The sequence below is a fragment of the Falco punctatus genome (assembly GCF_963210335.1).
Source record: "Falco punctatus genome assembly, chromosome: 2".
NCBI lineage: Eukaryota > Metazoa > Chordata > Aves > Falconiformes > Falconidae > Falco > Falco punctatus.
Genome location: NC_137581.1, coordinates 121,333,884 through 121,355,825, shown reverse-complemented (window position 1 = coordinate 121,355,825; position 21,942 = coordinate 121,333,884). Strand labels below are relative to the sequence as shown.

The window sequence follows — 21,942 nt, the reverse complement described above, 5'->3', positions numbered from 1 at the left end:
CACAGGGATTCAGAAGATAATGACGCAGGCAAGTGTGAACTAAAGTTCAAGATCTACAGTCAGCGTATCTGGATCTCACCTGAATATGTAAGTGTTGCACAGATTTTGCAAGCTGGATTTACATGCCTATGTCAGGGAGAAAATCACAAGCTGGACAAGACAGTGGAGGATTTTGAAACAAATTTAAGTATTTTGCTGAATTTTGTACGCATGTATCACCCCCAAGAGCTGATATGCCCTATTTTTAATTGCATTAGGCAACATTCTTCATAGGAAACAGTCCTGTTCCCAAAAATCTTAAGTTGATGAACTTGGACCTCTAACTCCATAAAAAGATCAAAACAAGAACTGAAGACTAAATATTTTCAAACAGTGTTTTTCAAATTGTGGTCTATGGACCCCTAGGATCTCTGCAAAAGATCAAACTGCAGCTGGGGAAATTACGGCAAGACTGAAATGAAGAACTAAAATTTACACATCGAGATTTCAGCTCATGTAAACATATAAACAAAACTGGAGAAAAGAAAAGTAATAAAGCAATGTCCAAAGTTTAGTTTAGTCAGTTAGGGGAGCCTTCTATTAATAATGTTAGAGTAAAAATTTTAAACTAAAATATATACAATTCCACAGTTTTGTGGTAGGTGTTTTTAGAGGTGCCCAAGCATCACAAACAAATTCAATCCTGAAACAACAGCAATGGCTGCAATAGTACAAGAACAACAAAGAACCACTTTTGGATATGAAGAGAAGCAACTAATTGACCTGAAGACTGAAAGGGAGAGAAAGGAAAAGTAGACTGAGCTCATGATTTGATTGAGTTTACAGATCTAACTGTAATTTTAAAGCCACGGTCTAGCGCTCTTCATAGAAAACCATTTAAAGTCTCCTTTTTTGTGTGTTAGGTGAAAGATCTGAAAAATAAAAATAAAATGGTGAAAAGGGGAAAAAATGTTTAGAGCTTCAAGAAAGTATGTAGGGCAAAATTAATAAAGGGAAATAGCAAAGCTATATAATGATTATCCCATGTCTACCTCTTAGCTGGACTTATTCATGAGAAACTGGAGTCTGTATTCCATCTTTGTATCTGCGTGCGCATGATGGCGAAAACTCTGCTACCCAATATAGTCAGCAGTCTAATGTGTGTCACACCTCTAACATCTATAAGATTGTTATCCTGCAGACTTTGAAGACTAGGCCTCCCAAATCCTCCCAAACTATGTAAGACAATAAAAGTCCTTGTGCAGATTAAATGGACTTGACTTACAGTAATTACTGTGCAGAATGTATTTTTCCACCATAGGAAATCACTATTCCACATGGAACTTTGGCAGACGCAGCTGCTTCTGCATTTTTCAAATCACGCAAAAGGCGAAGAATGAAGATTGCAAAACTGAAAATAGGTGAAGAGAGATTTTCACCATAATAGGAGGACTGGAGCAGCTGAGTAGAGCCCTGGGATTTCAGGTCAATTGCTGAGGAGATGCTGGTGGTTAGATGGAAACCACAGAAGGCTGTCCTTAATGTATAGAGCTTCTCTGTCTCTGCAGTGTGCTTGGACAGCAGTATTAACAGTGCTGCAAATAAAACTAGGTCTAAGAGAACGAAATGAAAAAAGAAAAAAAAAAAGAAAAAGCGTGCTGGATTTGTTTGAGGAGTCCTTCTGGAAGAATCAAGCTGGAAGAAGTGCTGAGAGAAATGGGAAATGTTTAGCCTCGAACCCCGACATCAACAGCAATTTAGTACAAAAACTTGTGTAATAAAAAGTACAAAAATTCCAGCATTTTATGCCACTCTCTGCATTTTAACTTTCACTGTAGTTCCCATCTCTTGACCCTTGCTGTCAACGAAAGCTAACGTCTCTGCACCAGTATATTTTTTTCCTTGTATGTGATCAGCATATTTTGGGTACTAACTGCACTACAAAACAATACCAGATAATGGTAATAACAGCATGAGCAGGTGGGTAGAAATTATTGTGTATGAGTGCACAAAAAGCTTATTCAGTAGAGGGCTGAAGAGTTACTTGGTGTGGTTTTTCAGTAAATTATAGTAAGATTCTCTTTTTTGTTTCATATCTTTTGTAAGACATGAAAAAACTTTTGGAGGAAATAATCTACACACATTATGAAAACAGTTTGGTACATGCATATGCTACATTTCATGTTTACTTCACAGTTTTGGTTGGTTGGTTGGTTGGTTGGGGGTTTTGTTTGTGTTTCACCATAATTATTAATTTTTTATAATTAATAATTGGGGGGGGGGCACATTGGATTTTTTTTAACATGTTCTATTATTTGTATTCCTTGAGACCTCATGGCTGGAAACATACTTTGCCTTGGCACACAATCTAACCCAAAAGTCCAAAAAAGATCACTCAAAATGTTTTTTAAGAGGAGAAAAGTATTTTGGAAATCACCAAACTATTTAAGCAGGCAAAGGATCAGTACCTAAAGGGAAGTTTTACACCTAAAGGGAAGTTTTACAAAGCTGTGGAACGCAAGCGTCACATGCTTTTTTTTTTTCTTATTCATACTTTTTTTATTACGTATAATTACTATGCAGATTAAAAATCTATGCCAGCAGGCTGGTGGGACACATCCTCTAATGGCTACCAGAACTTCCCCAGAGCTATTTGGTAGTCTTAATGTTTTTCTTTACTACCTTCCAATAACTGCCAACACAAACAAGCATGAGAACTGTTTTCAACAACATCAAGACTCTATTTGAAGACCTTGTATAGAAATTAGTGCTGCAAAGCTTCCTGGACACTAGTAGTATGTGCTATGAACTTAACTGCCCTTAAAAAACCCCACTAGAATGAAAGAGGAAATGTACACCTAATCAAAAAAAATATTTCAAGATAGGGCAGGGATACAGAAATAGGAACTACATGTTTTGGCAGCGAAAGCAGCAGACATAGCAAAAAAAGTCAAAATGATACTGTATCAGATTACTGGAAAAACTTAAAAAAATACATAAATTGTAAGGAGTTAGAAAATTCCAAAACTAATAAAAAACCCCCAACCAAACCTAAAATTCCTTTGGAAGTGGGGAGATAGAGTTGGAAGCAAAAAACCCCACCAACATCTGCATTTAATATTCCAGGCCAGGAAAAGTCTATGAAGAAACTGCATGTCAGTGAAACTGATTTTAACAATGGAGAAGATGCAGACGAGCACCATCATTACTACGCAGGAGACAGAACGAAGAAAACCACCACCACAGTAAGCCCACTTCCATCTCAGGCCGTCCAAGGTTTATTACAAACAAGCACCTCAAGGAGGGAAATACTGAAAATTGTGAATTATGACCTTTCCTTGACTCAGACATGGCAGATCTGTCTTGACTATTATCACAGGAGAAGTTACTGCAATACTTCCTTTTTAAGGGCAGCTTTTAATGTGAAACTAAGAATAGATGAAGAGCACAGAGTCCTGGGTATGCCAATGAAACTAGGAGTTCCAGCATGAGCAGCCTTGTAAGGAAACTCAAAACCAAGGGACCTATATGACAAGTCAGATGGAACATTACAGGTCTTGCTCCTCAGATGACTGCTTGGAAGCCAGACTGATTGCTTTGGCCAAAATGATCGGTCTTGTAGTTCAGCTTTGACTGTTTTCCAGCTGGAATAAACAGTAAATTTCTCCAAAAAACTGTGACAGTTTTCTCAGTACAAAAAATGCAGAATTTCCATGTGGAGAATGAAAAATTAAATTGACAGATTAGTTTATACTAGTGTATCCCCTTCTCTCATTTTTCTTTCCTAAGAAATGAATGACGTTTGCATTAACATACAAAACCACCTTGGCCTGCATTAAAGAAAATGGGTGAAATTGAGATTTACAAGATCAGAAACTACGTCTAAGATATGATCATGCAATAATTTAGGTTTGAAGAGATCTATGAAGGTCATCTGGTCCAGGTCCCTTTTCATGACGGGGCCAACTTAAAAGCTACATTAGGTTGCTCGGGGTCAATCAACAAGCACAGGAGTTACAGACACTCACTGCTTGAACAACAGAGTAAAAACTGAGTAGCTCAGTACTTGGTTCAAACTAACCAGAAGAAAGAAGGATGAATGGAACTTGGCTATTTCACTCATTCAGCAAATGAAGAACTAATTGAAGGAAAAAGATAGCAAAAATTGCAGAAAATCCAGTATGTATTTAAATGTGATACTGAAAAGAAGGCTGAGTGAAATGTGACCTGGATCTACTCTAAAATTCTTGGAAATAACATAAAGGGTAACAAAAGCTAACTACATTACAAAGTCGTAATCAACAGCTGTGTATATATGATTACTAGATCACAGAAGCACATCTATAATCAAAACATTTAAGCAGAAGACGTCCATAAAACAAGAGAAAGTTTTCCTCTCCAGGCACCAGTTACATCCAATAGCTGTGTAAGAAGGATACATACAGTTATCTAGCTCACACACTACAACCATACTACATACTTTGAGAGATTTCAAGTAGAAGTTACAATCAAAAGCAAAATTCTTGATGACATTAAACAGAATTCTAGACTGGACGTAGACAGCAGCTTAGTGCCAGGAACAGTAGCAGTTTCAAGGACCCTGACCAACCAAATAATGAGTATCAAGATTGGAACTTTCCAGGTTACTTAAACTATCAGACGTTTTCTAAGATGTGATAGCAAAATGCTGCAAGCACCCTATTTGGCAATTATTTGGGTGAAAAAGATGCCAACATACTCATCCTAAAAGGAAAAATCCTTTAAATGAATGTGACGTTGTCAACTGTCAGGTATGCCTTATTGTGAGAGAACAGCATGGCTACAGTGTGCCTTTTCTTGGGCAAAACCCATAGAGATCTCAGTGCTCCAACAAAATCACATTGTACAGGAGACTTTAGAACCTTTCTTTTAAAATAAAAAAGTCAAAAATCAAGCGGTTGCGTTGGAAAGCAGCTGACTGTATCCCACATTTATTTGAAGGGTCTAAGTCCTCACAGTTGGACAGATTTTTAAACCACTGTTTTACTTTCATCTCAGTCTCGATGTCTTGCAACCAAGTCACCAAGAACACATAAAGCTGGCATATATAAGACAAGCAAGAGATATGACAAAATCCCATAACATATACGACTTCATTTCTTTAAAAGCAACCCTCACAAGGTTTTGTATGCCTGAAAGTACATTTTCATTTCTGTATTATCATGAGCCTGTTAAAACCAAATACTTGATAACTGTACTGAAAGTCAGAACTCATTTGTCAGCCAGTGCATTTCTTCTGAATCTTGTCACTTTTCAGACAGCAAAATGGACACACAGCATACTACATGATAATCCTCTGACTCAGAGAAATTTGCATCCATTTAACTTCTATGTTTTTACTTACTGACAGTACTTACTGTAATTGCAGTCACACATGCAATTTTTCATGAGAGGCTCTAAGAGTCTCTCACTGTTTCCTCCCAAACACTGTCCAAATTTCTTAATTATTCAAAAGTCTGGCCATTAGCTCCTGATCTTTAAAGGCTGCCTTGTCAAAATCCCCGCTCAAAGGAAGATGGGTGTCTGGCTTGCTGCAGAGCTTCCCAGAGGTGCAGCAGCATGTTGCATTTGAAAGAAGAAAAGAGAAAAGCAAACAAACAGCATGATCTGGCAGGACCTGATGTGCCCAGTGTTCCCCTGCTGCTTGTTCTGCCCCCTTCACACTGAAAAGTTGTTTGTCTTGCTTCCCTCCTGATGGGTGTGGGGGATTAATTCTTTAGCTTCTGGGCTAGGCACTAACGTATCCTACCTGTTCTACCCCAACGGGGTGACAGACCTTGGGCAATGCGACTGCAGACCATCTTTGCCATGTACTGCTCCTCAAGAGCATACATCTGAAGAATTACAGGCTTGATCTGTCTTGCTGTCACAGGATCTTTCTGGTTTAAATTTACCCATGGAGACTGAGATACCCCATTCACAAACATTTTTATTGCTTTTAGGTCTGTCTGGTTGAGATCTGTCCTGAACTGTCTTCAGCTCTGGATGCACTGAACCGTCAGAGCAGCACAGGGATTCACACAGCCTCACTGATGGCTTCAGGAAAGCTGGAAAAAACAGACTCTCCAATTCAGCTTGTCAGCTTCTCCAAAGCATTTCAAGGCCAAGAGGTTCTTCCCCAGTTAATCCACCATGTGCTGCTAAGCACACACACTTGCTCCACCTCTTCTGCAGCTTTAAGGCTGTACGGAAAAGTAATGGAAAAGTCTGCTTCCCAGTCTTAAAGTATTACCTGATGAATTTGCAGACATATCAGGGACTCTGCTAATCAATTTACTGAGCTGTTCCATTGGCTCTCTTCCTCCTATTTTCAGTCAGTTTTGTTCACAGGTCCGTTTCCATCATCTAGTGAGCAATCAGCTCTGGCCAGACAGGAGACTTTCAGGGCTGTATGCCATTCCTCACAACGCTGATACTGGCTATGCGATGCCAGCTGTCTTAATCACTTTCTTATCTTCCCTGTATTCAGTGTGCCAGCAAGCCTGGATTCAAATGGTAACAGCAGCAATTTCTTGTGCTTCTTCCAATGCTCTCAAGATGTCCTCAAAATTAGGAAATACACATTTTGAAATGGGAGTTTGATTAACAGAGCCACTCTAAGAAGGACTACATCATTTAAGTCCTATGAGACTCAAGGGGCACGCAGCACTGCAATTTATATCAAATGTTTTTGATTTTGGCAATGGCCTCCTAAATCCAGAAAGACTTTCACTGTCTTTCTCTTTTGAGGCCTGGGGGAGAATAACAGCCACCACCTCATCAGCGAAAAGTCACCCCTTTATATCTTAAGTCAGCCTCCACCAGTCAGTACTGCTATCTTCTCTAGCTACTAGTAACAAAATCCACTCTCCAAAAGACAGCTTTTCTCCATGGTCTTTGGTCTGCTTACCAAAAAGTCCTCTCATAGGATTGACAGAATTGTTACTAATTAAAGTTTAAATCCATCTTACCTGCTTCTGCATAGCTCCTGCCTTCCTTATGACACTTCCAACAGTTCTAGCTGGGTCTGCCTGCCTCCACCTTGGTTCCTTTCTGAACAGAGCAGTCTAAAAAAGTTTTTCTCTTCTGGCCACCTGGGCATTGCTCTCAGCATCAGGGACTTTTCTTTGCTTCCATGTCTTTTCTACACTTAACCAAATCCATCCCATTTCTGTCACCATGTATGGCACAAAGAGTTCAAGTGTGTAATGGAAGAGAGTCTCATTAATAACATACAGTTCTTTTCAAGGACGCAACTGTACTATTTTAAAGCAGAACTGAAATGGGAACACAAACTGCATAGCCTGACAAGCTCAGCAGCACCTACTGCCTTTCTTAGTCGCTACTCCAGAAACATATTGTTTTGCTGTCTCTTCTTGTCTCTTCTAAGCCTTCTCAACTGATTGAGGAAACTGATTCTTGTTCTCCAATTGCATTGCTAACGTAGTCTAATCACCTCTTAACAAGACAGAACAACATAGCTGCAGCTCACCCTTTCACAAGCCACAAGCCTTTAAGAAATAACAGATATTCTTGATGCAATACACAGCAATTCTAGCCCACTTTAGGAGTTTTGGAGCCTGTCAAAGAAGCTCTTTCTGGGTATCACAATTTCCCCTAGACTTTCTTTTCCAATTCTCTTCCTTTCCCCTCCATTTTCTGCAATGGTTCCTCATTCCTCCTCCTAGGAGCTGCTGGTCACAAGTTCATGAGCTAAGAACCAACACCTAAGATTAAACCACACACTGCCTAAAATTTAAGGTTCAAGATGGGTTCTGTGCAGAATTTTGTGCTGTTACCAGTTTAAGGATAATAATAGAAAAATATCTGAAACAGAATAAACCAGAATAAAAACAGAAACAGAAGAATCCAGTTACCAAAGCCAAAGGGATGGTTTTACCAAAGGGAAAAAAATGTGCCATTCATAACACTTCTGAAGCAATCAATAAGCAACACAAACAAATGTTTTTCTTCCTTGATCTGATTTTTACCACAAAAAAGAATAATTTTTGATTTATTTTTTTTTAAGAATGATAATGTATATTGGGACTAGTTGCATAAGATGCATTTTTAAATTGCCAGCTGTTTTGAGATACTGAAAGAAAACTACATATACGGGAGGAACATATCTTTCCTCTCCATGGTGCAATGCAATAGTCAAGCTTCCTACAGTGGCCCAACTTGCATTCCAGTATTTCAGTGAACAACCATCTCAATAAGCAAGCAGCTTATGTCAGTTGTGCTGAGCATCCTTAAACCCCAGAGAGAGACAACTGTACATATAAATCTTGATCTCATATATCAGGCTAATATTTCTTGTGTTCACCTAGTTTCTTTATCTGCTAAATGGAAGAGATTTCTTGACAAAAAGCAGTATATTTTCTTACATTTGACTGTTATTCTTTCTGATAGGAAATTGTCCAGATTTAAATAGGCAGATTGTCCAGACCATAAGTACTCTTGGAAATTTCCTAAAGATTTCTCAGATGTGTCTTACCTGTTAACTTAAAAGAAAGCAAAACCAAAGCATACCTTTTCCCTATCAGAACAGGAGTAAACCCGATTTTGCCTTACATACATATGTATTTTCATTTGAACTGACGGACATCTGACAGTCTAAATTAGTTGGATTAACTTAGAAAATTATTTTATTTAATTACCTTGTGTCAGGTTTTAAGTTTTCCACAGTAGAATGGGTTTGATTTGTAGTGATAATCGATTTCTCCTTTTCACCATCACTTGCTCCATTTTCGGTTGACACAACCTCATACTCTGGAAAATTACAATAAAGAAAAATTTTCTTAAACAACAGCTTTTGAGCTTCGTCATTGCTCCGTTTTCTCATCTGATTTCCACTCTTACTGTCCAACAGGCCATAAGGACATCTTGTGTGAACCAGTCTGGACATTAGTATGCTAAAATGGTTAGGAAAGAGAGATCCAGTTCCACATTACTGAGTGCCTAGCCCCTTTTCCTTCCTCATAATGAGATTATGGGATAGAGGATACTCAACATCTCACCTCTGCCCAAAGGTACATTAATGACAAAATGCTAAATACAAATAAGTATAAGCTTTCTGCAGTTTGAATGAAAAAGTATCAAAGATGAAAGTACAGTTTCTAAATGATTAAACCTTGATTAACTTAAAATGAGATCTACATTTTTAAGATTTCCAAAGGAAACTGGCCAACTAACTTGGATTGTGCCAGTTTAGAATGAAATAATTTTGCTAAAATTTATTTCTGTATTTGTGTGATTTATAGTCTCACCACCTTCTTTTCATCTCACTGTGATGCATCACCAAGCACAAGCCATGTTCTGAACAGGGAATTAATAACAGATGCTTGGGAAGAAGAAACCGCTTTAGTCATAGGCCTGTTCAAGATACAGTCTCTCTCTAGCAGGCAACCTCTGTCCCGGTTCATAACAACCTCTTCTAATAAACACACTGAGTATACTGCTAATTTTCCTCTCTCCACAAAGAAATTCACAACTTCCCCAAGCCCCTTCCTTTTCCCTTCCTAAACCCCGTCTATAATACCACGTGCAGCCTTGCCAACTGTAAGCCAGCAAAGGAGAATGTTTTCAAAGAACACTTGGAATGAGCATTTAGATCTACAGCACAATGAGTAACGCAGGTATTATACCAGGAGGATAATCAACAGTTACTAGAAAACAACTTACTTTCCTGGTTTTTTTTCTAACAATACTACTAATTTTCAAGTTCTTGTAGGACTTTTTTTTCCCTAATTTTTTTAGTTCGCAATACAAGGAGACCCATTTGTTTCAACACAGAAAGATAACACACCTGCAATGAGATTCAGTGTTAAAAAGGAAAAAAACCCTCTTAATTGTTGCTGGACTGTCAGATCCTCACTCCTAGTAAATGCAGGACATGTGTATGTAAATGAGCATACACACACAAACTGACCTGATTTGACCTCAACTATGGCTTCCTTTGCAGTCTTCTATGCAAAGAGCAGCCATCAATACTGCTGTGGTGAATTATGTAAGAAAATGCAATTAAATGGAAGTGCAGAGCAGCCCTAAAAAATTATGTTCTAAAATTCCAAGTTTCTAAACCACAGCAATTCAACTAGAGCAATTATATACAAGTATGCACAAGTGAATGTCACGTTGACTGCAAGAGTTTCAAAAGGGACCTCTACACAGCATCTTTTTATCTTTACCTTGTAAGAGACTCAGTTATTTAGAGCATATACAGAGCAACGTAAACCTTTAAAACAGGTTTAAAAGTATGCCAGAAAGTCAGCATGAAGGAAGGAATTACTGCCGATACTGAAGATTTCTAAATTTCCACGTTCAGAAGTCCTCCCCCCAGCAGTCACCCGTGAACACGAAAGGATCAACCACTGCCTATTAAAAACAAACTCACGGACCTGCAGGAATGGCTGTCTCAGATGGGGATGGGGTGGGGAACCACTAAGTAGAGAGCTTTTACTACTGATCATTTTTTCAAGTGGGACCCCAACGCAATGACCGAAAACATTAGCATTGATAGTTAGCACGTATTTGTGTAAAAAATATCTGTGTTTTCTCTCTGTGCATTTCCTTTTGGGAAACAAAGACCTTTTCCTATATAGCCACCAAGGGCTGAATGAACCATGGAGAAAAAAGATGTGCAAAAGCCCTTATTTGCCCTAATTAAGCCTCATTAGAGAAATCATTTTTATTAGGAAGCATAGCAGAGAGAGTGGATACCCACTGCCTTAGGTACATCCAGATAAAGAACAAGTAGGTAATTTACAGGAATTCATTCCTGCTGCCTTCTGCCAGCCCCAAGTCAGTATGTGATGTGAACTTTTTAGTTCATTCAAGTTGGAAAAGCAAGTGCAGCACACACGAATGGGCGTGCAAACATGTGCATGCACACACACATGAACAACTACTGAGTGCATCCAGTACCTGCACAAGTCTTGGTGTGTAAGACAACAAACTGCCCTACATTTCTGTGGCAACACAGCAGGAGTAGCAGAGCACCAGCAAAATGGTCTTGGTTCCTGGAATTTGTGGCCTTTATGAAAACAAGGAGGTAAGCCTGATCGCTGTTCTCATTATTTGTCAGACCTTTCCGTTACTGAAGTAAAAACTTTTTTTAGGAATACCCAATACAATGAAACCCCTTGTACACTGCTAAAAGTCAAGCAAAGTAACTGTTTCCAAAAAATGGCTCAACAAATTACCTTTTCTGTTTCCACAGTTCTATCTGAAACAGTGCATTAAAGAAAATGTGATGCCTAAATCAGATGATTGAAAAAACATGTATAAAATACAAAAATAAAAAGAGATGACAGAGAACTTGATATAAGTCTGTCTAAGCAAGTCAAGTCATACTGGTGCCAATATGAAGTAATCACTGTTTTCAGAAAATGCAATTCAACACCTTCTCTTGAATTCAAAAGTGTCTTTGGATGAGTCATGAACTGTGAAATTTTTTGAAGTTAAGATGAAGGAGATAAGCTCAATGAGAATATTTGTAAGCCACAGAGTTTAAACATTTTGTATTATACGTTGAGGGTAAAAAAAATGAAGATGGTATTTATGGGAAAGCCGCTATATTTAGATAGAAGACAGCTAGACTGAAGAAGTTTCTCTCAGTGAAGCAAAATGAGTATTAGTCACATACTCCTCAGAAGGTCTGAATCTTTTTTTCTGGAATGGGGAAGGGTATGCCAGATGTCTCCATTATCACTGAATAGTCTTACAGAAGAGAATAAACTTCATAGAAAGTTAACTTTTACAAACACTGATTACAACTGAACAGAGAAAGGGTTCCCACCTAAAAGCTCAGAAGAAACAGCGAACATTGCTTGCTCTGTATTTCACAACACGCATTGAGAAAGAAAGGAAATAGCACCAGAAGGCAATTAGGCCTCATTCTCATCATTAGATGATGTGCGCTGACAGTTTTACCAGCTGTGGTGGAAATATTTTTCTATTTTTGCAATACAAATGGTTGTGCCGCAGTGGGTTCATTAGCATACTCAAGGAAAACAGCAGATCTACTTCCAAGAAAACATGCAGACTAAATGACGTTATCTGACCTAATCAAGCTAAGGACTGGTCTGTGGAGGAGGCCTCCAAATGACAACAGCAACAAAAAAAGCTCTTCCCGGAACAGAAAGCAGCATTGCAGAACCGCCTGGAATGGGGAGTGTTCACAGAGAGCCTATCCTTAGCCTACTTCTGAGGTTAGCAATAAACTCACACTTCCTTTTCTTCCCAGGATGAAGCACATTTTAGAAAGCAAGCCAAGTAACTGTTTTTCTTTCTTTTTGGTACTTTTTATTAGCCTACAGACTCTTTTTATTCCCATTTCAATGCAGCAGAAGGGCTAACTTTCTTCCTCTTTCCCAGAAGAAAAAGGTGCAGGCTACCTTTTGTTTCAAGTGTCCCTTTGGTTTTGAATTTATTATTTTTCAAAATGGTGGGGAGACCAAGAAAGATTAGGGGCTACATCTAGTAATTATTTTTAGAAAATCAAGGAAGGACTGATTTGGGGAAAAGAGCGGCCTTGCTTGTAACAGTCACCTAATTATACCCCTGCACTGAAATCTCCCACGACATGCATATAGAACATGTGAAAACACCCCACTTACATGCTAAAGTGAATAGTTAATGATCAAGTCTTAGTTCAAGTATTATCTGTTCTCGTCACCTGTAATGCAACACAGCCAAAACACAGGTCATGGCTGTGATGAGCCAGTGAATTTGCAAATCTAAGTTTTGTGTCCATGGTAAAAACAAAATCCATTTTCCTGACAGTACAGAAGAACCATAGTTTTCAGTTGTTAATTGATTTAAATGTTCAGTTTTGGTAAGCTTGTTTTGATATACAGAAGTCAACGAAAAATTATGAGTGTTCATTTTGCATGCTTGCCTGTCTGTGTATTGATTCCTGCATGACTCATAAGGATTTATTCTCAATACAAAAAACTCCCTTTGGAAATGAAAAAAAACCCAAACAGCTTCTTGTAACATCGTGAACTTGGTGATCCTGTGGCGGGTACAGCAAGTATTATGCTGGCAGAGTTCTACTGACCTACTAGATGGGTGTAAGGTTTTGTTGTGTCCAGCCCACTGACCAACAACATCCTCAAGTCAAGAAAGATGACTACGTTATATGAATGCATCATTATACTAAAGACTACTGTTGCATTGCTGAACTTCTTGACTAGATCTTACTAGATCCTGTACAGAGAGAAGCCAGAAATTAGGAGAAGATACAGAGTTATACTTAAGTATTTTTTGTGTCATCGCTGACACCAATGATATATTGGTGAAAATCTCTTTCTAATCTAGTGGGATTTTTTTATTCACACTGGAATTGACAGTAGCACAAAATAAACGCACCAGGGTCTTAAACTCCCTTGGGATTAAATTAATTTTCAAATGGCATAAAACCACTGTGAAAGTAAAAATAAGCTGAAAATACTGTATTCTGACCCAATGGAGGAAAGAAATCAAACCAACCAGTAACAGTGTCATTGTCTGGTTTTTCCCAGTCCAATATGACGAAAGTTGGACAGCCTTCAACAGTCACCACTGTGAGGTTGGTTGGAGGATTTTGTGGAGGACGAGTAGGTTCTTCCCTGCTGCCAGCTTCTTCTTGAGGAAAATGTTCAAGAGAGCTCGTGATAGAGCAAGGCACATCATCATCTTTCTTCATGTACTTAACATGGGGGGCTAAGAGCAATAGGAAAGAGCCATTATTCAATACAGAGTGTTTTTACAAAATGTCAAGGCCATTTCACCTAGTGCACAACTTCCATCTCAGGGCAGCAAGTAAAAATCTGAACAAGTCAAACTTACATGTTTAAGAAAAAAACCCATATATTCAATATTAAGCTGCTTGTTAGGTTTTTTTATTGTTGTTAGACATGGAATCTGCTCTGACTTTACCCTCTTCCCATTGGGACCACTGATGAAAAAAACACTCTGAAGGTATTAGTGGTTTATTAGACGGTATTAGTTTCAAACACACTGCTTGAAAGGATTCACTTCTGTCATAAAAGAGAACAATTAACTTTAGTCCTTACATAGTAAAATGACACTGCAATTCCATTTGCAGCTTTTGAGTGCTATACTCATACAAAGATGTAATGCCCATCACCACTTTGTTTCACCAGAAAGAGTAACAAGTTCAGTCCAGAGTCATTCCAACATTAAACTTGCAGTTTCTAAAGTGGCTGTCAAAATCGTAACCTTGTTCAGTGGTAAGGCACGTTGGTATCGGGGCACTACCTCTGCAGGAATGCTACAGGCCCACAGGAAGACTTTCATTTGGTTTGGTGGAACGCACACAGTGTGCAGTCGTACATACAGTGGCACACAGGAAGAGCCACAGCACGTTTGTGGGCAAGACTTTAAACTAGGAGGTAGTAGCAGAGAAGAAAGCAGAAGTAAAAGTTAGTCAAGAATATGCTGGTGGTCTGCACTACAGCCCTTTCGTCTGACACTGAAGTGAAACAGAATCAACAGTTTTGGCCTTCGAATAACCAAACAAGATAATTTTGATACAAGATAGGTCAGTAGTCATATATTCCCCCAAAATAAAAATACCACAACTATTAAAATCCTACCTTGGTACCTTGGTTTGCCTGAAGAATCTGTTTCTGATGTAGGGCTTGAGCTGAAGACAGTTGCATCAACTAGGGGAAATACAGATATGATTTAATTTGCAAGAAATAAAAAGTTTCAGTGTTAGAACTGCAGCTTTTCCCTGTTCGTTTGGCATTTTACATCGTGGTAAAGCTCTTCCATGGTAGATCTTTGCTGCCAGATCTGTCTTTTCCTTTTAAGGATTCAATTTTGGTTGTGATGCTAGGTAAACCCCATACTTACCTACTGGTGTAAAGATAGCCATAATCAAAACAACAGACTTCATTAGTGCTGCTGGATTCAATTAATCCAATATATGCAAAATGCTCTTTAGACTTTTTTAAAAGGATCTTTTTGCACTGTATGGGCTGTTTAGCTTGGAGCTTGTTTCACGTTTATAGAATATACAGCACTATTATGTTGACATATGAACCAAAAATAGCAACAAATTCTGTCTCCAGAGAGTACAACAGTCAGGATTCACGACACCAGTGTTGCATTAAACAGACACTATACCGAACAGAATCTTCTCTTAGATGCAAATACGACAATGAACCTCAACGGACAAAACACAGTGCATTCACAAGCATTTTTCAATAAATTTAGCACCCAGCTTGCTTTACTGAGCACTGAGGGTCACCGGGAGTTCATGAACATTATAAGGAATCAAGGATTTCAGTATTACTGTAAATCTAGGCAAATCAGAAACAGCATCATTTATGACAATGTAACTACAGCTGCATATTTTGGCCCAAAAATTCTAAGCGCACCCTCATCCAAACCCATTCCTGTATGCCACTTTGAGGAGATTTAGGTCTGAAGTTGTAGTTAATTCCCAATTTTATAAAGGGCAGATTACCAACTGACAGCTCTATTTAATAATTTTTTTCTATTTAAATTGTGGCAGTTTCATCAGATAGCTGGGAGGATATCAACACCATGTTGAGAACTATCAATCACTATCAAAAATAATTTGAATTTATCACCATGCAAAAATAAATGTTTAGGAAAAAATTTCCTTTTCTACTCCTTTCACAGATTTAAAGTAGCCACTGAATAGTATTGAAAGCATACTAAGCACGCATTGATTTCTAGGAAGTTGGAAGGGATGTCATGTTCTCATTTACCAAGGTATGTTATCAGAAAACAAACAGATAAATTCAGTCAAATTAGAGAAGTCGTAAAGTGGCATAAAGGACATCAGAATCACCCCAGACAGAATGCTTTCTATCCATTGATATAGTTCAGGGAACGGAAGCAAAAGAAAAAAGGAAACCTTTGTGTTAATGAAAAAAGAAAAAAAAAGGAAAGAAAAAAAAAGAAACCAGAACTGTTTTTAGTATGCTTACTATAATACTCTGGAGTTGCAAAAGCTGTTGGTGTCTTGTATGATGTTCCTGTCCTCACAGGTGTTGTTGGTCCAGCAGTTTTAGCTACAGTGACAGAAGGAGGAAATTGTGACAACAAGGCATTCACTCTTTAAAAAAGTGAAACAGCTTTCTGATTTTCTAAACAGAACTTAGATTTGTGACAACTGCCTCATGAAGCAAGTACTTCCATTTAAAATATGATATTCCCTCAAAACTTATACAACAGCTTCCAGCGGGATTTAGGAAAGTTCCAAGTTGTCCTTATTGCCAATATAAGCTTTTCCTGAAACACAGTAAGAAAATTCTTTCCTACTTGGAGATTGTCTTGGAGAACTTCAGTCAGCTAGACCATGGGCTGGTTTAATGCACAGAAGCATCCTACACGGGCTGGTAAAAGGATGCCAAATGACCATTATTGACATTGCTGCTTCTCAAATAAAAGCGTACATTTCTTCAGGAGTTGTAAAACAGAATAGCTGAAGTCAGTAACTGAAACTTGGGTTCTTCCTTCAAATATAGTTAAGGTCCTTTCATTTCTACTCTCAATACAGCATCTATACTAGCAAGGCTGCAGCTGGAACATGTACAACAATCAACACTTGGTCCTTAACCATGGTCTGCATTAAGAGTTTAACCACAGAACAGTACTGGAGTTTCCACTAAATGAAATGAAGATGCCCTTCAAATGAAGGTAAGAAGAACGCAACCAGAGTCCAACTTTTTCAACATTTATAATGCTACATGACCCAAGGGAAAAGCTATCTTTCTGAATTGATCTATTCTGTAGTAGGCACCATAAGATTGAAGAGAAACTGAGTGATAGAGACAATATTACCTCCCATAATGAAATAGCTATTTTAGAAATTATTTTAGATTATGTGACATTGCTTTTATGCCCCAGCTGTTACTACCTAATTAAAAAAAAATAGTTTTCCAAGAGGCAAACTATCCGTGGTGAGGGATGTCTTGATTGCTTTCAAAATAGCTGTAAAAGACAAGAACTCCATTCACAAAACACGCAGACACTCCTAGATAACCACTCCATGACTGGAATCAACCTCCAGAAGTCAAGAACTGTATAATATAGTTACCTTCCCCACATACATGACACAGAAGAACATGATGACTGAGGGCAGAACTCAGGTGAACCAAATTTAAAACAACAAAAATCCCTACTTTCCATTAAATTCTTTAATAAAGTGGAAATTTATTAAGATTCTCACTAAAGTCCAGTTTCACAAAGGTTCTGGAACACTCTTCTTTCCTTTTTTTTCTATTCAGGAGACTTTAAATGTCTGCATAGAAACATCCCCATAACACTCATCCACTGGACAAGTAAGAAAGATGCAAGTAAGGAATTAATCACAGTGTTAATGAGAAACAGGACAGAAAGGGAAAATCCAAGAAGAACACCAAGGCAAATTTTTCCTGTTAGTACTGTGGAACAGTTTCTCCAGGGAACCAGAAGAAACTCAATTGTGATGTTTAAAACTCAGCTGGATAAAACACTAGGAAACACAGAAAAAGGAAAATCTGCTACTGGCCCCACAAGGAAGAACCAAATCATCTAACCAATTTATTCCATCTTGAATGCCTAGGAAGGTATGGTTAACTGCTGACTACCACATAACCTGGCCTCTAGCGTATGGAAAAAGTGTGAAATTTCAAAACAGTGGTAAATTAATTAGACAACGGAGAAAATTACCCTAGACTTCACCTAGACAAAGAAAATGTATCAGGTCAACATATTTTTTTTGCTACAGCTTAAGACTGACAACGTCTTACATTCTGTTATAGCTATTACAAAGGAAACACCACCAACCAACACAAGTATGGACACAACATTTCAATCTTGGCTCTGCCATTGAGTAAATATACAGCTTGTTTCATACAGCTTGGAGATTCTTGCTTCTAACCGGCTGCACAAAATACTGAAGAATTATTTAGGTCTTTATTGCCTTAATAGCACACAAAGCCCCAAATAAAACAAACCAAAAAAGCCAACAGAAAATACAGCAGAGCCAAGACCTTTGTACTTCCAGCAAACTACAGAGAGTAATACCAAGAGGGAAGCTTTTTTCATGATGCTAAACATAATGAGGTAGTTTCTGTACGTGGAATAACATTAGCCTAAGGATCCTTACATACAATCTACAGACAAAAGATACATAAGGTTACTGAATTATCAGCTTCAGGATAAAACGGAAATAAAATAGGAAATGTGAAAGTTTTTGTGTGCTCTGACACTGATACTGTAGCACAGGAATGAAGCTAAACCCTTTGCACATGAAATAACTCAGCTTGCTCTACTTCCCAGTGCAGTTAAGTTTTCTGGGTGCCTATTAGCTCATTATTTGCAGTGGCTAATGGATGTTCCATATACACGGGACAGAATTTCTTTACAAATAATAAGTTGGGAGTATGCATTTAAGCATAATGTTCAATATCTCCCATTTGACATGCACATTCAGTAACTGCAAATGCTATTAGTAGATGCAAAATGTTCTTAAGGTTGATCTTCTTAAAGGATGACTTGGATTATGCTATTTTGCTTTCAGCTCCCTTTCCAGGGATGATTTTGATAATTAGGTTAGGAAAATAAAAGCAAAATGGAGTTTATGTATGAAGACAAAAAGACACAAGGCCTGTATGTTCCAGAAGACTAGTTTCTATAGATATCACAGATTAAATATAATATATCTATACTGTAAAATTCTCCTATGCGCTGCTAGTCAGTTCAGTATTATCTTACCCACACTAAAACGCGTATGCTGAAAAGGCCGAGATACCTGGACTCCCTGGTTTTCCAGTCACGGTGTTTGGAGGCAGGGGTTTTCTTCGCATTTGCGTAGGCTTGGCAGGAGGTATGGGAGGATGCTGAGGGCCAGGCGATGTAGTTACTGAATGACATTACAAGACAGCATTAATAATTATTTAACCTCAAGTTCCATAAAATCAGAAACCCATTAGAAGTTATATTCTAACTTCTCAAACACTGTTTCATGTCTGATTTAGTATCACAAGCTGAGAGGTGAGTTTAAGAGCTGAAATGAACTGTATTTCAGCCTTAAATTCTTCAGAAAGTGTGTGCCATGGAGTTTTAAACCAAGTTTACCTGAAAAAACGGAGCTCTCTTGGGATTTTGTACGAGTCTTTCAGTGATTCATTTTCTGTGTAGTTACTTATTTCTGTCAACGGTAATTTTTTGGCAGCCAAGAGGATACTTCTTCCCACGATAAACACTCTCCCAGTGCACCTGGAAACATCTTCAGTATCCTACCCACAAAATTTCTAATCTTTTGTACTTTCTAACTGATGCACCGGTCACCCTCAGCTCAAAGCAAAAGATGTAACAAAAGGGAAATTATCATTAGGGACACATGACTCTATGCCGTTCAAAAGTAAGAAATGAAAAAAAGTCACCATGTGCTGACATGGCTAGAGACAGCTGTTGTGTTGGAAACTCCTGAAGCACCCAGCTAGGTTGTTGCAATGAGCAGTTCCAGCCAATACCTAGTAAATTTATCTGGTAAAGGTCCTTCGACAGTGAAGTCTGAAAGGACAGCCTAAGCTTCTTAATTCATACTCACAAAACATTTTACTGTATTTTCCAGGCAATTATAAAGGATTTTATTATGAAAAGGAAAGACGAAGGAAAAGATTTTTGTTCCACTGTTCACCTTTGCACTTCATTCCTTAAGAAAAAAAACCAGCAGATATGTGCAACACATTTATGTAACAAAAGACTTTTTGTACTTAACAAGGGAAAATCTTCAAGAGTAATATAATTCTTATAATGCTGCCAATGTCAACAAATGTGCAAGTTGCCTGATACTGAGTTACTGGCTATACAGAGTACCTTGGGCCCTACATATCAGACCTTAACTCACCCTATAAATAGAGTGACTGTGGGTGAGAAGGGAGAAGATCCAAAGACACATTTGGGAAAGCCTTTTTAGAAACACAACAATCAAATAGGAACATCTCCATCTTTCTCTGCTCCCTTTTCCTTTTGGACTTTTGCAGTCACTTATAAAACAGATTTTTTTTTAAAATCCCTCAGACCAAGACAGGAAATAATGTTCTATCTAACTCAGGAAGACGTAATGGTTTTGAAAATAGCACTTGTAGGTTTCATATTCATTCTTAATCCCTAGATGGAGATGAAAAAATATGCCTAAGGACCTGAAAAAGGAGAGTACATTTTTGTATGTATAAGTCATCATACCCTAGATATTACTACATGTAGCATCCATGACTCATTTCCTCCTTACCCATGTTTAGGGAATGGGATTGTCCGAGATATTTACGGAGTAAAAACATGCAAGTATTGACTCATCAATGATTTCCATTGTATCTTCTGAACAACACAACCACAACAGTTACATGCGAGTCAAAACATCCCATTCAGTGCACTGTGTCAAGGCAAATCTACTGTAGTGCACTCTGGAAAACCAAGAATCCCTACTCTTCTACTATTACCACAATGATTAGGGTGATGGTCTATGATGCTACCAAATCTCATTAACAGTGTGGAGACTGAGCCTGTAAACAGGACACACAATAGTATTTAGGGATTTTGTGATAGCACAGATTTTTGTGCATGGTGAATTATTAGGATTTATTTAATCACAGGAGTTCTTTGTGGACCACAAATATATTTCATTGAGTCTGTCACTCTTCATGAAAAAGGAGGGTGTGCAGCCTCTTAGGACAGACTCTTAACATATCAAGCTTAATTCTTGTGTGCTAACCTATCTTTTTCATTTCTCGTAAGTAGCATAAATGTAATTTTTTCAGTTAACACACACTTTTTCAGAAAAAGTAAATGTATTTAAAAGCAAATACTGGCTAAGTTATAGCAACACCTGATTAATCAGCCTCACTTCTTTGCCTGGTAAGATCATGGAAGATCCTCCTGGAAGCTATGTCAAGGCATACAGATGCCAGGGATGTGATTAGAGACAGCCAGCATGGCTTCACAGGGGCAAATCATGCCTGACTAATCTGGCAGCCTTCTACGATGGAGTGACTGCATTGGTCGCTAAGGAAAGAGCAACGGATGTCACCTATCTTGACTTCCGCAAGGCCTTTGACACAGTCCCACGCAACAACCTTATGGCTAAATTGGAGAGATGGCTTTGATGGATGGAATATTCAATGGAAAAGGAATTGCCTAGGGAGCCCTATATAAAGACTTGCTGTCAATGGTTCTACGTCCAAACGTGAATCAGTAACAACTGGTGTCCCTCAGGGGTCCGTATTGGGACCAGTACCATTCAAAATCTTTACTGATGACACAGAGAGTGGGATTGAGTGCACCCTCAGCAAATCTGCGGATGACACCAAGCTGAATGGTGCAGCTGATACGCTTGAGGGAAGGGACGCCACCAAGAGGAACCCTGACAGGCTGGAGAAGTGGGCCAACGCAAAGCTCATTAAGTTCAACAAAGCCAAGTGCAAGGTCTGCACCTGGGTCAGGGCAAATACCAGCCTCAGTACAGGATAGGTGACAGGTGGATTCAGCACAACCCTGCAGAGAAGGAGTTGGGGATATTGGTAGAGGGAAAATTAGATACAAGACAGCAATGTCTGCTTGCAGCCCAGAAAGCCAATGGTATCCTGGGCTGCCTCCAAAGTGCTGCCAGCAGGTTGAGGGAGGGGATTCTGCCCCTCTATTCTGCTCTCCCAAGACCTCACCTGGAGTACTGCACCCAGTTCTGGAGTCTGCAGTACAAGACAGACAGGAACCTGTTGGAGCGAGTCCAAAAGATGCTCAGAGAGCTGGAGCACCTCTCCTATGAAGACAGGCCAAGACAGTTGGGGTTGTTCAGCCTGGAGAAGGCTCCAGGGAGACCTTGTTACAATATTCAGTGCTTAAAGGGAGCTTATAAGAGAAATGGAGAGAGACTTTTTACCAGGGCCTGTAGTGAAACGACAAGGGATAATAGTT

General features: G+C 38.7%; 1 protein-coding gene across 1 annotated transcript in view; it reads right to left on the bottom strand.

The window, feature by feature from the left end:
• The window catches only part of ABI3BP (ABI family member 3 binding protein), a 157,542-nt gene that overhangs the window by 12,277 nt on the left and 123,323 nt on the right, over positions 1-21,942 (bottom strand). The window contains exons 49-53 of the mRNA XM_080375959.1: positions 18,779-18,889; positions 15,969-16,052; positions 14,601-14,669; positions 13,492-13,704; positions 8,658-8,769 (exon numbers count right to left, since the gene is read on the bottom strand). Of these exons, the coding sequence (XP_080232085.1) occupies positions 8,658-8,769; positions 13,492-13,704; positions 14,601-14,669; positions 15,969-16,052; positions 18,779-18,889 (589 nt within the window). The remainder of the gene's footprint in view (positions 1-8,657; positions 8,770-13,491; positions 13,705-14,600; positions 14,670-15,968; positions 16,053-18,778; positions 18,890-21,942) is intronic.